Source organism: Prinia subflava, chromosome 6, assembly GCF_021018805.1.
Source record: "Prinia subflava isolate CZ2003 ecotype Zambia chromosome 6, Cam_Psub_1.2, whole genome shotgun sequence".
Taxonomy (NCBI): domain Eukaryota; kingdom Metazoa; phylum Chordata; class Aves; order Passeriformes; family Cisticolidae; genus Prinia; species Prinia subflava.
In genome coordinates this window covers 6,736,472-6,753,946 of record NC_086252.1, presented here as the reverse complement: position 1 = coordinate 6,753,946, position 17,475 = coordinate 6,736,472, and the positions used below count along the sequence as shown (strand labels likewise).

General features: G+C 45.5%; 1 protein-coding gene across 7 annotated transcripts in view; it reads right to left on the bottom strand.

Annotated features, from left to right (window-relative positions):
* AGAP1 (ArfGAP with GTPase domain, ankyrin repeat and PH domain 1) overlaps positions 1–17,475 on the bottom strand; it is a 309,343-nt gene that overhangs the window by 154,063 nt on the left and 137,805 nt on the right. For all 7 annotated transcript variants that reach the window (XM_063400016.1, XM_063400012.1, XM_063400015.1 and 4 more), the window contains exons 8-9: positions 11,465–11,620; positions 6,045–6,137 (exon numbers count right to left, since the gene is read on the bottom strand). In XM_063400016.1, the coding sequence (XP_063256086.1) occupies positions 6,045–6,137; positions 11,465–11,620 (249 nt within the window). The remainder of the gene's footprint in view (positions 1–6,044; positions 6,138–11,464; positions 11,621–17,475) is intronic.

The window sequence follows — 17,475 nt, the reverse complement described above, 5'->3', positions numbered from 1 at the left end:
AGCCTCAGAGAAAGAGGGAGAGTTTTCAAAAGGGCCTGGAGTGCCAGGACTAGAGGAAGTGGATTCAAATTGACAGAGGGCAGACTTGGATGGGATATTGAGAAGGAATTGTTTCCTGGGAGGGTGGGCAGGCCCTGGCACAGGGTGCCCAGAGAAGCTGTGGCTGCCCCTGGATCCCTGGAAATGTCCAAGGCCAGGTTGGACATTGGGGCTTGGAGCAGCCTGGGACAGTGGAAGGTGTCCCTGCCCATGGCAGGGGTGGCACTGGATGGGCTTTAAGGTCCTCCCAGTCCAAACCATTCTGGGATTCCCTGTTTTGGAGCAGAAGCAGCAGCACAGGGGGCTGGTCTGTGAGTCAGTGAAACAGGGCTCAGTGTAGAAACACACAGCTGTAGGGGAAGGAAAGGAAAGCCTGGGTTCTGTGTGTCCTCCACATGCTTGCTGCCACCCTGCTTCTGAAGTGCTTTTGGCCCTTACCTGCATTAGCCACTTTTATTTCAAAACACAACCTGATGTTGAACTCAGACAGAAGAGAGAAGCCATCAGATAAGCCCTGGCACTACTGGCTGTAGCATCATCTGTCTGGCGTGCTCCTCTAGATTGTTTTTTTTCACCCTGTCAAGTCAGATGAATTAAAGCAGGAAGAGCTGCTAAGATCATTGCTTATTTGTTCTCTCTTCTGGTAGACTCCAAGTAAACATCTGCAGCCAGGAAAGCTGCTGCAAAGAGCATTTACTGCTTGTGAGGATGGCAAGTCTCGGATGTGACACTTGCCCGGAGCACTGCGGTGCTCTTGTGGGAGTGAGGATGACTAAGGACATCCCTTTGACTGACCAGATGTGGCAGATGATCCCTTTTCAAAACCTATTTCCAAGACACTGCCGTGCCTGCTGAAATGCTCCAGCAGCTGGGCAGACAGCTGTGGGTATTTTAAGGGAAAACAGGTTTCAGGTAGGATGATCTCACTGCTTCAATGGAAAGACCAAGATAACAGAGTGCTGTGTGTTGTTCCATGCAAGATTTGTGTAACCGGTACTTAAACATCCCAACTCAGGCTAAAAATGAACAAAAATGAGGTTAGGAAGTAGGAAATCACTACTGAAACAGAGGCAACACTGACCTACACCTGTAGGGAGCGGAGGAGAAGTGACAGGTTTTTTATGCCAAGTTTGACATTTGATGAGTTTAATGATTTCTTTATAAAATTCAGATGTACATTGGGAAGTGCCAGTTTTATTTGTGCCCGTCTTAAGGAAAAACTGCAACTTGTGCATCCAGGAATCAAGCTCTTCTTCATGAACAGCAAATCAGTGATGCCACCCTCATGCCTTGACATAAAAATTATTTGCCATTTTTAGGTCAGAGTAAAGGAAAAAAAAAAGACAAAATACCTAATTTCATTAAGATTACTTTAATGTACTTAAATATGCCAAGCTGGCAGGCAAAGAAGGTCATTTGAAATATCACCTAAAAGTAAAGCCTGAATAAGATATTCCACTTTCTCCATTAATCCAGCCATTTGCAAACTGAGGGAAGGGAATGGATTCTGAAGTTCACCTTTGCAAGTCACGGATGGCAAATTTTTCACTGTGTCATCAATACAGCACTAACCATTAGAACATTTATTTCTAATCCAGGCTTCAAGTTTGTCATCCCTAAATGATGCAGCAATTTGGGGACACAAGAGGTACAGCACCTCCCAGGGTAAGCCAAGGATGGAGGCAACGTGCCCAGTACCAATTTTGCCCCATTTTTGGTAAAAGAACAGTCAAGGTTACATAGTTGGAGCATGTGATGATGTGAGCAGCTGTGATTAAGTGCAAAGGGCAGAGACAAGAAGGGCTGGGAGCAGAAAGTCAAGGCCAGCTCTTATGTATTTATTTACACTCCAATCTGGGGGGGGAAATGGGGGCAGGACAGAGGAAAAAAATAATAAAAATTAAAAAAAAAAAAAAGAAAGAGCACACAGCTGCCATCCCAAAAACAGACCTCCCATCTGCCACCCACGATTTGCATGTCACCTTCTCCAGGCTCATTTGTACTTCATTAACTGCCATTGACTTAACAAGATTTATGCAAATGACACCATAGGAGCTCGCTAACTCCCACTGCAATCAAGTGATTATGTATGTACAATTCTCCACAGCAATGAAAAATTAATACATGACAAGCCCCCTCACCGCTGAGCTGAGCTTCTTGCTTTTATTTTTCTTGTTGTGTGCGGGTTTTTTTAATTTGAATATGCCCTACTGATAAAGATTTCCCAAACCCACAAAAACCAAAGTAATTTTCCCCAAACACTACAAAACCTCCCATCCTAGAATGTGAATTCCCCAAAACTGTGCAGTCCAATGTGTGCTTAAAAATATTCTTCAAAATATTCACTCAGGCTCCAGGACCAAGACTTTTTTTCCAGAATAAATGGGTTTGGAGGGAGGACTCTCCAACCAGAGCAAGCCACTGGCTTTATAAGTATTATTAGCAATGCTACAGAAAATAGCTTAAATATTCTCAGTTTAAGCACCTCCTTCTCAGAAGTACAAAACTTCCTATGGATTGTAACTTGAAATCAATATTGCTCAAGACTTTTTCTGACTCTGTTTGCATAAGATTTTTAAATAGCACACAAGTGAAATTTAGTATAATTTTTTAAAAATTCTGACATTCCCAGTTCTCAGGAGCTGCAAGAAGTCCAGAATTTAAGACATACTGATAAGGCTGCATGCACAAGGTATTGGTACCTGCCCAGGAAATATGCCTTCTCCAAATTTCACTCACTTAAAGAGTATTTTGGCAGAAGCAAGTAGCCACCCTTTAAAAACAAACCTGCTTTTCACTGCCTACATTTTGGGTTTCTGCTGGGAGCAGGAAGGGTCATCAGGACAGTTTTATATGGCTTAGCCCAATAAAACCGAATTTAGCACTGCAGTGAAAAATCAGCTTTACCATGTCGAAAGGACACAGAGAATCAGAACATTAACTCTTTTTGACCAGGCTGCTCTGAGTTAAGGATAAAGCCCGGAATGAGTGAGGTGTTTCCCTGGAAGGAAACAGGCTATTCACAATATTATGCTGTTCATGGAATCCTGGAATGGTTTGGGTTGGAATGGACCTTATAGTCCATCTCATTCCAACACCCTGGCATGGGCAGGGACATCTCCCCTAGCCCAGGCTTCTCAGGGCACCATCCAAACCCTCCCAAACTCTCAGGGATTTCCCTTAAACTCACAGGAATTCAGGCACCAAGAACAGGAATGCAGGAGCAGGTTGCAGCTCTTGGCTTCTTTTGACCAAAACCCGCTGGCAACTGTGCAGGTCTAGACCTGGGTCCCAGAACCATCAGCAACCTCTTCCATAGTGCTGGGAGAGATTCCATTTTCTCCCCAAAACCAGAACATTTCCAGCCTCCAAGGAACTTGTTTTGGCTGGAGGTGTTATCACTTGTTTGTAGGGTTTGGTTTTGTTGTTTGTTTGGCGTGGTGGTTTTGGTGGAGCTTTTTTGTTGTCATTGTTTAGTTTTATTCTCCCACAGCAATCATGGGAATGCTGTAGCCTGAAACCAGGTTCTTTCTCTGTCTATTCCCACATATCCCAAACCACAAGAGACAGAACAAGAAGAAACAGCCTCAGGTTGCACCAGAAAAGGTTCAGGTTGGATATTAGGAAAAATTTCTTCACAGAAAGGGTGGTCAGGCATTGGCAAAGCTGCCCAGGGCAGTGTTGGAGTCCCCATCCCTGGAGGGATTTAAAATGCGTGAGGATGTGGTGCTTGGGGACACGGGCTAGTGGTGGCCTTGGCAGTGCTTGTTTAAACACTGGACTTGGTGATCTTATAGGGCTTTTCCAACCTTGATGACTCTGTGACTCCATTTGCCACAGAAAACATCACGATGGAAGGGGTTTCTCATCTCAAGAAGAACAGCAGCATGAAGAATTTCAGGTCGAGAAGTTCCCTTCCACATTCCTCTGTCTTATTCCCAGTTAAGGCATGAAATAAAAGACACCAACTTTCCTAGCAGGAATTTCTGCTGCCTCAGAGACAGCTCCAAGGACCTGGCACCTGTCGAGCCCCCTGAGAGCTGCTGTATCAGCAGCTGAACCTGGAGCCACCTCTACTGACCAGAGCTCCAAAATCCCTCCCCTCCTGACATCTGAGTGTGATGTGAAATCCCACTGGGAGCAGCCGCCCCACAGCACTGCAGAAACCTCTCAGGTTCCCATCCCCAAAGGCCAAAGAACAGGATGGATCTGCTGAGGACACACATCAAGGATCTGGGGGTAATGGCTTGTATGTGACAAAATGGAATTATCATAACTGGGATTCGTAACAAGGAGGACATGTTCCCAAAAGATTGGTCAGATTTGGTACACAAGCAGGGCTCCAAGGAGAATTTTTCCATACAGAAATTCCAGATATTGTAAGGGATATTCCTTTACAACACGCTGTGGCACAATCACACTTACAATGTTTATCTTACAATAGTCTTCGTATGAGTGTACTTTTAATCAAATTAATTCCATGCAACAGCATTTTAGGAAAGGACAGTATGTATGCCTGGAATAAATATTGGCACATCTATTCCTCAGTTTTACATTCTCAGCTGCACTTCTGTTTAATTAGCTTTACCCAAAAGGATTGCAGCCGGTCTAACCCATCCTGTACTGTACAAAAGCTGTAGGAAAATAAAATTGTAGCTTGCTTTAAATGCCTGGAATCTCCTCCCCTGAAAGCAGAGCCAAATACTGAGCTCCCCTGCTTTCAAACTGCTCTTCTGGATTGCAGCGTGCTTGATTAAAATCTGCCTACTAGACATTCACACACAACAGCATTTTTGCTGCCTGATGGTCCCAGAAGATCTTTTAGAATAACTTTAGGAAGAAAAATCACAGCCAATAGTTAAGGGTACAAAAGCAACTCCTCCTTGCATCCAGAAACAGATGAAAAACATGGAATACTCCAAAATATGTGAATCCAGCTCCACACAGGACATCCAGGGCTACCTGGCAGGATAAGGCGTGGACTGAGGGAAGATTAGGAGAGGCAAGCAAGCCTCTGGAGGGCAGGAAAGGCACCAAAACAACTGGAAAGAAACGTGTGGGAAAAAAATAAATGGAAAAGAAAGAGAGCTTATCTGTAGCAAGGCAACTCTCACACGTGAGTAAACACTTGCAAACACTGACACAGAAACTGTCCGAGCAGCATTCCATGGGAACGTGGAGATCTCAGCCACTTGCATTCAGTGCCATTTCATTTGAGAAAGTAAATTATTCCCCAAATACTTCCCATCCAACGCTGGCACTGCTTTTGCCTTTCAAAGGAGTGTTCCCAGCTACAATTTAGCATCGAGTTTCCAGGCTAATGAAAGTGCATCTAGGCTAGTAAAAACAGACCAAAACAAATCCTCGGCTTCAAGTCCTGTTGTGTAATGAGAAAGTTTAATTAAGGCCACACATTACAGCTGTAAACGTTCTCTTATATAATAAGGTCTAAATGAAACTGAACCTAATCAAAGTTACAATCCCTTCATTAGCAAATTACAAACAAGAGCGCGCAGCTGACACACCGGCCATGATTATCACAACTAATTGCCTCGTTGTTACGGAGCAGCCTGAAACTGTGTTCAGATGTCCGTCTGTGGTAGCAAATTAGGGCCACATCAGGCTATTCCTGCGATCACAAGGGGCTCTTGTCGAGCGATCTGATTTACCCTGCGCCTGGCAGCACTCGGCCCAATCAAAGCCCCCTCTACAAAGGCAGCTTTGAAGCCAGCACAGCCTAGAAACCCGCTCCATATGCAGGCCGGCAGACTGCACTTCATTAGGCCTGTTGTCACATTTTCCCTCTTCTTATTCTAATGATCCTATTTTAATACACATAGGAACCTCTCCTAATTGATGTCAAGTGAGTGACTTCCACATTCATCACCGGCGCACATCAAACGCCGCTCGGCGCGCTGGCCCCGCCACCGCCGTGCCGCGGACCCGAGGTGTGTCTCCCAACTATGGAAAGCAGGGAAGAAAAAATGCAACTATTTCGGCATTACCTGTTTAATTGGGATTGCGCGGCCGCTTCCAATGCTGTCTGTTCTGCTCTCCAGGACCTTCTTCTCTTTGTCTGGGTCACTCCCTTTCCGAGACTGCAGAGCGAAAAGAAAAGTTTGTGCTCCATTAAATGCACACGGAGGATGCTTTTATTTGCCTTTTTTTCTTTCGGGGCAATTAAAAAAAATAATTTGGCAGGTAAATATAGGCTCAAAATTGGATCTATGCAAGTACACAACCGTCCTAAAATCTGAATAAATTTCCCATACACCGCCCATAAATTTCAACCATCCACTAGTTTGAAATGCATTTGGATTTAAAGAGTTACAGCTTCACTGTCTGAAGACCCACAACATCAGAGGACACGTTTCTGAAGTTTCCAGCAGTAGCTCCAAAGGGGAATGAAGGTGCCATCTCCTCATTAAAAAAAATTTAATATACCCATGCATACATTTACTTCACACCCGTGTGGTTCTTAGAAGTATCAGCAACTATTTAGAAATATGATTTTATAATGCTGGGTTTGACCATATGGACTTTAACTTATTATTTTTTTTCTGCTTCAGGACTGTTAGAAAGTTGGAACTGCCAGAAAAGCCAATGACTGGACAAAGTTATCTGAACACAGTGTGGCAAAATTAGCATAAGGAGAATTTTACCAATGTCTAAAACCTGAATTGCTTTATCCTGGCTGTCTCCAAGGCTGGAACTGCTGCAGGAGTAAGGTCACAGTGCTCCCTTCCCGACTTTCCCAAGTTATGTGGGAATCTGAAGAAGTTATTCAGATCGCAGCCCGTTATTGCGACAGAACGCATGGGCGCAGTGATTTTGACAGATTTATTTTATTACAAAAAGAAGACCTGAGAGTCATCCTCCTTAATAACTGCGCTGACAAGTGACAACTTCACTCCATTACTTTCCAATGGGAACATTACTCACACAATATCGGAAATGGGAAAACATTTTCGTGTGCTTTTCAACTCGGCGATGATGTATGAAAGGAGCCCACTGGCGGTGTCCGGCACCGCCATGGGGAGTTAATGAAAACCGGGGCCACGTCAGAGCCCGCTCCGCGTTTCCAGTGCGAGAGACACCGAAATCAGGAGGATAATCGGGATCGTGGATCGCTAACGCCCGTTTCCCCCATCCCACAAAGGGGTGGAAGGAAGAATAAACCCCCGGAGCAGCTGCCCTGGGCGTGAGGGGAGGGAGGGAAGGCAGCGAGGAGGACTCCAAGTGAGAGCATTCCGAGCAACACATTCACGCAGCGGGGATCCCGCGCTGCCGGCCCCGCTCCGCCGGGAACGGGCTCCTATCACCAGTTACTATGGTTCGGGGCAATGGAATGGCGTGCCCGGGAATTAAACAAAGAACAAATGAAAGCAAGCAAAACAAGTGGGAGGGATGAAATCCAGTGTGCAGGATAACTATTGTTCCTCGTCCTTCAAGACAGATTTCTGCCTCTGAAAGTGCCACTTCCCAAGAATACGAGGCAAAACAAAGCTTCAATGGCGCAAAGCGCCCATAAGTGACATTGTAAAGAAACTCAGTGAAGGTGCCCAAATCCTTGGGAGGGGAGTTGTCAACTTGAATGTTTCTTTTTCATCTGACTCTTTCTCGAGAAAGGACCCTGCCTCTGAAATGCAGGCTGAATATTTATACGCTGTTTTTCGTTTCTGGTTTTAAATCATCACCATTCCCTAAAACTTACTGCAGCTGGAAATCACAAGCTGCACATAGAAGGGAAATATCTACGTGCAAAACACTGCTGAAGGCCAAAAGTACAGAAATGTAGGGATTTCTATTAGGTAAATTCCCTTCTAGCTGCTCGTAATCACAGAATCTCTAACGTTTTCCAGGGGAGAATCTTCACAGTTTCCACTATTTATAAAGATAAATTGTGCAGTGAAACAGAGATCTGATCTTTTCTGCTTTTGTACCTATTACACACAATATGTCTTATATCCTAGCAGAAAAAAATCCACTCCAAATCATGCTGGAGTAACACTTCCTAGGACATTTTCTGATGGCACATCTACACAATAAGTGGTCCTATTTAAAACCTGGTGCCAGAAAAAGTCTAGAAAAATTAAAGCACCTGCACAAACATCATTGGAGCGATTTTCCCTTTGCACTGGAAGTCACTCACAGACTTAATCAACGTAAAACTCGACCCAAGATACCACATCTGAGTTTGGGCACAGCCAGACCCAGATCAGCAGTGCAGAGCACTCCAGAAGTAAAATACTCATCTCTAACAGTAGATACTGAGACAGAAAGCTCATTTTAAGTTTTAAAAACCCTCTTGGAATTCTGTAATTATATAAGATAAGTAACACTGAATGTGGGAAGAGTGATGCCCCTTTCTATGCCAGAAATTCCCTCACCTAATGTGGGATCAGACATGGTTAGAATCAGCTTCTTGCTCAGTGAACCTCATAAATGCACTGTAAATCCTCACCTGCCCTATACAAGATTATTTGCTGGTCTGTTATCACACTGACCAAAGCAAAGGATATTAACTCTTCTAATATTTCATCTATCTTATCACTTAAGGCGAAAATCAGCTGCTGCAAGAATAGCTTTATACCAAACATTAATACTCAATGTCAAAAAGATGAGATGCTGCATTTAATGCACTGAACATGTTTAAAATACTCAAGCCCATTCCAACTCAAAAACTGTAATTAAAAACCAAGTATTTTCTACTTAGCCCAGTCCTCTTCTAACAACAGATCTAAAGATCACTAGACAGATTACCTGTGCTAGATAACGAGGGGTAACTTGCAATGATTAAACCAAAATATGTCTGATTCTGTAAGAGGTAAAGGCATAAGTGACTGGGAAGAGAAGCACAGCAAGAAACCCAGAGCTACATAGTGAAATATTTTAGTTACACACTGTTCATAACTACACAGAAAATACTGGTTATCTATTTATTCGATTAAATAATTCCAGGTTATAACTTGGCACAAAAGCTGGGTTACAGCAGAGTGGGTGTTAAGTACTTCAGGACATAGATTACAGGGCAACTCATTAAGCAATCCTACTACACCCACCTTAAAAGACAACTAATTCTGCAAAGGCAAATTATTATTATTTTTCCGAGTTATCACACATTAAGACAACTGTCAACACCCTCTCATATTAGTAAATATGGTTCTCACTAATTACCACAAACCAGAGCTTTAGTCTGTTTGCTTACAGCTGACTTAGCATTCGTCTCAAACCTTTCCTGTGAGTGGAGATGGGTCTGGTTTTCCCTCCTCCCTTTCTCCAATTTACAGCTGCTCTAAACTGAAACAGCCCCGATTCCCCAAGTGCCAACACCACCCCCAGAGCGCTGGCGGCACCTCACGCATCCCTCAGCCTGGATGGCCGGCGGTGTTCTCAGGGATGCAGCGGCATCCCAGCTCTGCTTCCAGACCTCTGACTGCCGCTGGTTTCTGGGCTCACACTGACATCTAGCGGGGTTGGGAACTCTGGAATTCTCCCACCAAACTCCTGATTATTCCCACCAATGGGAAGAAATCTGCACGACTGTTATCAAACATCGGCGTCAAAGCTGGGGCACTTCTTCCCAGGCCACTCATTGTCTTCCACCTACACATCTGCACCCAAACACAAAAGCCTAATTTCCTCTCCTTTACAGGAGTGGGAGATCTGAGTTTAAATCAAAATACCTCTGTTGGGATGGACACAGGATCCCCGGGGCTCTGTGCTGTCACTCAGAGCTCCAAAAGGGTGACAAAACTTTCCACTTGCTGAAGGTGGAGAGCTCAGATTTCCCTCAGAGTATGAGGAAAAGGTTTTATTGGGTTTGTATGCGGGAAGTGAGCATGACATCACTTGGAAATAAAATATATAAATTCTCCATGTTGACAGGGAAGTTGTGGGTTCCTAACATGCACCTACAACCCCTAAGGGAGTTACACGAGAGCCCAGAAGGATTCTGAGTTTGCTGTGATGTGTGTGACCTGTCAAAAAACTGCTTACAAACCACAATTATAACTGCAACATGATCCCAGAGCTTTCAGCAAGAGGGCTGGAAAGCAAAGAAAACCTTCACTCAGGGCTTCACTAGCATCTCCCCTAACTACTTCAGCAAAACAAAGACCTGTCATATTGCACCAGGCAGCTTTCTATTTGATTTTTTTGTTTGATTTGGGGTTTTTTTTTAGCCTCTCAGTGAAGCAAAAAACAGGTGGTTTGGAAAGAAAAGTTACTTTAATTTCCATCACATTTTTTAACCCTGGAGAAGAAAAAAGTGATCTGATTCTGTATAGTAATAGAAATAGCATGGGGTAGTTATGGAATAGTTTAGTTTGGGAAGGAGTTGAACACCCATCCAGTCCCACCCCCTTCCATGGGCAGGGACACCTTCCGTTAGCCCAAGGTGCTCCAAGCCCTGTCCAGCCTGGCCTTGGACACTTCCAGGGATCCAGGGACAGCCACAGCTTCTCTGGGCACCCTGTGCCAGGGCCTCACCCCACTCAACAGTGAGGAATTCCTTCCCAATATCCCATCTAACCCTGCCCTGTCAGTGGAAGTCTCATCGCTCCATGCCTTGTCCCCAGTCCCTCTCCAGCTCTCCTGGAGCCCCTTTAGGCACTGAAAAGCTCTAAGGTCTCCCTGGAGCCTCCTCTTCTCCAGACCGAACAACCTCAAGTCTCTCAACCTCTCTTCGTAAGAGAAGTGCTCAGTTCTCAAAGAGAACCCCCCAATGATAACTCCAAGCTGTTTTTGTTTGAAGTCCACAGACGCATCTCTCCCCTCCTGTGCGGACCAGAGCAGCCCAGCTCCGGGGCTGAAGCTCAGGCTGGCTCTGGAGCAGCCCAGCTCCGGGGCTGAAGCTCAGGCTGGCTCTGGAGCAGCCCAGCTCCAGGGCTGAAGCTCAGGCTGGCTCTGGAGCAGCACACACAGCCCAGCTCCGGGGCTGAAGCTCAGGCTGGCTCTGGAGCAGCCCAGCTCCGGGGCTGAAGCTCAGGCTGGCTCTGGAGCAGCACACACAGCCCAGCTCCGGGGCTGAAGCTCAGGCTGGCTCCGGAGCAGCCCAGCTCCGGGGCTGAAGCTCAGGCTGGCTCTGGAGCAGCCCAGCTCCAGGGCTGAAGCTCAGACTGGCTCTGGAGCAGCCCAGCTCCAGGGCTGAAGCTCAGACTGGCTCTGGAGCAGCCCAGCTCCAGGGCTGAAGCTCAGACTGGCTCTGGAGCAGCCCAGCTCCAGGGCTGAAGCTCAGACTGGCTCTGGAGCAGCCCAGCTCCAGGGCTGAAGCTCAGGCTGGCTCTGGAGCAGCACACACAGCCCAGCTCCAGGGCTGAAGCTCAGGCTGGCTCTGGAGCAGCCCAGCTCCAGGGCTGAAGCTCAGACTGGCTCTGGAGCAGCACACACAGCCCAGCAGCAGAGGGTCCCCTGGCTCACTCACCGTGAAGAGGTTGGATCGGCGCTTGGACTGTTTACGGACAGGAGTTGGTGTGTTGGCAGTGGGAGGAACATCAATCCGCAGCTCCTTCTGGCTGGTGCTTGGAGTTGATGGGACAGAGGAGGAATAATCACTTAAACTCCCTCCTCCATTACTGGTCTGCAAGGATTAAAGGGAGTTTTAAACAGTGGTACACTGCTTTCAAGAAATGACAATCCACAGCTCTATCTTATTTACTCCTGATTTACTCCAAATTTATGCAGAAGTGCAGCCAGGGCTCGGGGGCTCAGCAGGGCTGCCCTACTGCCACTTTTCCACACATTTCAATTTCAAGCTTTTAAACATCTCCCCTGGCATTGTTTTTCGAACACTTAGGTAGAGCTCTGTTTATACAGCAGGCACATTTTAATTCTACACAGTATAACTTAACTGGGTATCAACAGTTTCATTTGTTTTCTAGTGTACAAGTAAGCAAAACATGGGGGAAAACATTCCAAATCTGAATTTCTACTAAACTAAATTGTAAGAGAAACACCCAGTGCCATGGAGCTGCATAGCTGGAGTTAAACCTAGTCTGGAGTCACTGAGAGCTGATCAAGGAAATGAAAATAATTCAGGGTCATAAAATGGCAGCCAAGGGGTTGGGATAAATCCCAACATATTCCAAGCACCACGGAATCTCCTGAGCTGCAAGGGACCCACAAGGATAATCGAGTCCAGCTCCTGGCCCTGCACAGGATTTGCTGAAGCCACTGGTGCAAAGATACAAAACTTTCAAGTAAGATATTCCAATTTATTCATAACAGTGAATAAACTGTGATGTTACACCTTAGTCCTGAAAGAAAGCAAGCACTGAGCCTATAAAACAATAAATGAACAAAGGTAACAAATTCCTAAGAGCAGGAAGGTGAGGAAACCGGACAGAATGGAAAGGACCAAAAGGTGATTAAGAAAAAGTCTTATTTTTTCTTTAAAAGGAAATGTCACTACACATGACATAAATGAGTACTAAAAACACCATTGAAGGACGAGATGCTCTATGTGCTGATGGGGGACTGGGGCAGGACAACAAGAAAAATTCTGCCTGCTGGGGATGGAGAACTCAGCAGAGGAGCAGCAGTGGATGAAAGGGCTGGGCAACAACTCACACGCAGCTTTTTGGGGGGAAAGAAATGTCTGGGATCCACAGAGACAGGAGGAAGTCCATCTTCAAAGCGGTCAAGTTTCTTAGAGGAAGTGAAGAAAAGTTGTAAGATGATATTTCCAGAATTCCTGAGGAGAAAGATGCCTGATGGGACCTCCCCAATGCTCCTTGGGGATCGGGATCTCAAGCTGCAACCAGTCAGGATGAAAGTGTAGGAGACAATCCCTTACACCCCCAGCTGAGGTCTCTCCATGTTCCAAGTTCTCTTCTGATGCTTGCAGCTTTTCCAAAGCAGGGAGCAGAGGTGAAGGCACTGAAAGCACAGTGGGGCTGGAAAGAGATTTCCTACAACACTCTCAAATGCCAAAGGAAATAGCAGCAGAACTGGGAGATGTGTACAAAATAAAGGAGATGAAATAATGTAATTGAAATGATAATTTTTAGTGTCCTAATGGAGAACAGTAACACCGGACAGATGAGCAGGACAACCTGGGAAGAAGTGGCCTCAATTACCTCACATTTGCTTTTCCTGTCTCGGTAGCAGCTTGTTCCCAAACCACTGAATGTCATGGAGATGAGAAGGGTGGCAAGGAAAACTTTTTTTTTTTTTAAACTGAAATTAACAGATGTATACCCTAAGAGCCTATTTCCCAGATGGAGAACATGAAGGGATTTCCCTAAAATTTTACCTTTTAAAACCTTCACAATTTTATAGCATCATTTCACACTTTTTGCAGCTGTCTCCTAGATTTTTAAGTGATTTATTTTCTGGGAGTGAGTAACTCCTAAAGGAAAACACAAACGTGTTGGATATTCTATTCCCAAAGATACACACAGAGAGTTTCTATAAAAGAAATCCTGCAGGCAATGTTTCTCTTCTCACACACCAAGCCCAGTGGATTTCCAAGTTCGTAAATAAAACTCTGAGGTGATTTCAGAATAAGCCACTGGCTGGAACAATGAAAACCACAAGCAGAGAAAAACTTGGAAACCACAGAATGTTTTGGGTTGGAAGGGACTCTAAGGATAATTAATTCAAACTCCTTGCCACTGTCCCAGGCTGCTCCAAGCCCCAGTGTCCAGCCTAGCCATGGACACTTCCAGGGATCCAGGAGCAGCCACAGCTTCTCTGGGCACCCTGTGCCAGGGCCTCCCCCCCTCACAGGGAGGTATCTAAAATGCTTGTTCTAGATAAACTTTAGGTTAATTAGAAACAACCCTGTAAATACAAAAGGATTGTGATACATGTGGCATTAAATACATTATCATTCCTCTTATAGTTTTGGTTTTGACATTCCAGAACATTTCCAAAAAGCTTATCAATAATCAGATCTTACCTACAATGAAATATTGGATGACCAAGCTGACTGCACTTTGCTTTCAGTAGTTTAACTTACATTTTTGGACAATCATGTTGTAGTAAAAACCGTCTGGAGGCATTGTGCAAACATGAATAATGCATCACTACAGATTTGCTACAGGTAGTAAGGAGTGAGCTTGTGTGGCAGCCACACCTGAGTTGCAGCTTTGCAGTGGATATTAAGCTCCACACCCTTCCCAGGAATAATGCAAATCTCCTTGGGAATGGCACTGCTGACCAGGAAATTCAGCTCTTGGCACTGCAGCCCACATGGGTGACACTGAGGGGCTGGAGTGTGTCCAGGGAAGGGAACAGAGCTGGGGAAGGGGCTGGAGCCCCAGGAGAGGCTGAGGGAGCTGGAAAGGGGCTCAGCCTGGACAAAAGGAGGCTCAGGGGAGACCCTGTGGCTCTGCACAACTCCTGACAGGAGGGGACAGCCAGGGGGGTCGGGCTCTGCTCCCAGGGAACAGGGACAGGAGGAGAGGGAATGGCCTAAAGTTGCACCCAAGGAGATTTAGATTGGATATCAAGAAGAACTTTTTCACCAAAGGGTTTGTAAGGTCCCTCTGGCATAGAGGAATGAATGGAGACCAGGCAGACATGGAAACATGGTGCCATTTTCAATCTCCTCTCACAGCAGAACGTAACAGCTGAATTCCAGGAAAGCCAGCCAGTGTGAAAACACGTGCAGACTGCAGATTTCAAGGAATTACAGTCACTGGTAAAACAATCTTTCCATCTTACCTTCAAAACTGCAGTTCACAAGTAAGCTCACACTGCTGGGGATTCCTGGCTGGAATCTGCACATCAATTTGTCTGGAGCAGGGCCTGGAGTCTTTCACTCAAACAGCAACAACAGCTGTTGTGCCAAAGGATTTTCCAGCTGTTTTTACAACAGTGTAAACTCAAACCCAGGCCCAGCTGCAGCTAACTGCTCAGCAGGTTATCCAGCCCCCACACACAGGACTGAGGACCAAAGATAGGGCTGAGTTGAGCAGCCTCATGGGTTTGGGAACCAGATGATCTCCACTTCCAGGGGCTGGGCAGAGGAAAGAGTCCTTTGGAACTGTTTTTATTGGCACTATTCTTCTAAATTAGTATCTTAAAATTGCCTTCCTGATATGTCAGGTGTAAAGGACAAACAACTCCTCTAGCGTCAGGATGAATTTAGGGAAAAAGAATGCCTCTGTGGGGTTTTGTGAGGGAAGAGGGAACTCATTCTTCTTTGAAATTACATTTAGCATGGTATACAAGCATATCATGCTTAGGAAGAGTGTCAGGGGATAAAGGGAATGGGGGAATAAAAAGTGGGATAGACATGCAGAGCACAGAGATACAGAAGTCACTGGCCTGCACCTGTAAAAAGTAAATTAAAGACCTATTCCAAGATGCCCTGTGGCCAGTAAGAGGCCTCTAATCCACTGCACAACACTTCTTCCCCTCTAAACAACTCAGTCTACCTCTTGAAGTGTTCCAAAAAGCCAGACAGTGAGCTGTGACTGGAATACCTGAATGCAGCAGACAGAATGTAGGTGATGTCGCATCATCCCTCTTGTTGACAAAGAACACAACTGTCCATCATGGTCATGAATGATAATCCTTGGATTTGAGAATAAAATTCTTTCTATGCAGTCTGTGCTGCCCTGAAAGCCAGCAGAAGTACCTGAAGTACCTACAAGCGTTGTTGGCTCTGGGTATCAAGGGTTTTCAAGGAAAACCTTTCCCGTTACTGACATACACATTAAAAACTAAGTCAGAAGGAAACTTAAACAGCAACTACAACAAAGACAAGCGGATTTTGTCTTTGGAATAGCAAGCACCTTATTGTGTGGAACAGGTTCTGGAAATATGTACCTACAGATATCCCTGAGAGCATTTTCTGGAAGGGGATCTTACTGAGGCATTCACCACCTCAGACTCCTGGACATGTGGATAGAGAAGCACCTAAACACAGACAAGTCTTTCACAGAATCCCAGAATGGTCTGGATTAGAAGGGATCTTAATGTTGATCTCACTCCAACAGCCTGCCATGGGCAGGGACAGCTTCCACCAGACCAGACTGCTCCAAGCCCTGTCCAACCTGGCAGACTGAAACCACAGAAGCCCTGGATGGTGCTGAGCCTTAGAATTTCCCCCAAGGTATGCTAAGGACTAGCCTGGTTAAGGTGACACTAGATACTTCTTTTTTTTTCTTTCTCTACAGCCTAAGCTTTTGACTGCAGAGTCATCTGGAGAGTTTGCAGGAGTTCAATCCCCAGGATGATCCAACCAGAGATGGAACAGTATCCGACTTTATCTGAAGTGCTGTGTGTAACCACTGCCTCTGAAGGCCTTTGCTCCTGCGGAGAATGCAAGTGGCAGGGCACTGCGCCGATAACGGGTTTGATTCACGGAGGAAATCTTCAGAGAAACATCATTACGCCAAGAGAGATGTTCCAAAGGGCAAGACACCAGCCAGTCTTCCAGCCAAGATCAGAGATGGCAAATCTTGCCCCAAATCATCTTACACTTGGAATTGCAGTTGCAAAGTTCTTTCAAGTCTGGGATAAGGATTCGGCTTCCTTCCCTTAAACAAGGTCATACTGCCTTTAAGTGTAGCACAAAGGAGATACGACATGAAACAGATTTCTGGCCTCTACTTTTAGGCATGACATCAGTCTCAGAAGAGAGACATCTTTGACTGGTGATGCAATTGCCCCTTTTAGGTAATTATGACACCTGGCAAAGGCAGTAAAGAACATTATTTCACTTTTATTAAAACAGAATCTAGGGAGCTTTATCACAAAAACTACCTTGCCTTGATTTTCCCAAACAGTTCTTACCACTGGCAAGAAGTTTGCTGCACGGATTGTGATGATACTGGTCTAGAATTTGGTGTTTGCTGTTGATCTTCAAACTAGACTGGGTAGGAAACTGGTGAGCTCCCAGATATTTGATGTCCTTCATCAAAAAAAGCTTCATTAACAAGAAATGCCCTCAGAGAGGGCGAGTTCCAAGGGCCTGTGGCCATGAACGGGGCAGAGACAGCAGCTGAGGAAACCCGGAAAGGGGAGAACCTCTCCCATGTGAGAACTTGTACCTCACCAGAAGGTGCCAGGGTTCTTCTGAGGAGCAACACACCTCACTCAGCACCTGATTTAGAAAGGGAGGTCTGAACTCCAGCATTCTCTCTGGGCTCATCAGCAAAAACCACAGTCACAGTCTGAGGCTGTATCAGCACTCAGCTTGAAGCAGAGTTAACTCACAGCAGAGAACCTTTAAGACTAAACTGGCACCTGCATCTTTAGGGTTATAACCCAGGGGGAGAAGTTACTCCCTTCTGCCAAAAAGCAGGCACTGTGCGGGATAAAGGCCCCAGTCAAAACAAATCCTCATGTGGGTGGCTCATGGCTGCAAAATAACCTGCATATTATTGAGTTTAAACTGAAAACCACACCAGAATGGCTGTGGGTATCTGACATCATTCAGTTTATATCCCTCCCAACCGGGGACATGCCCAGAGATTATCA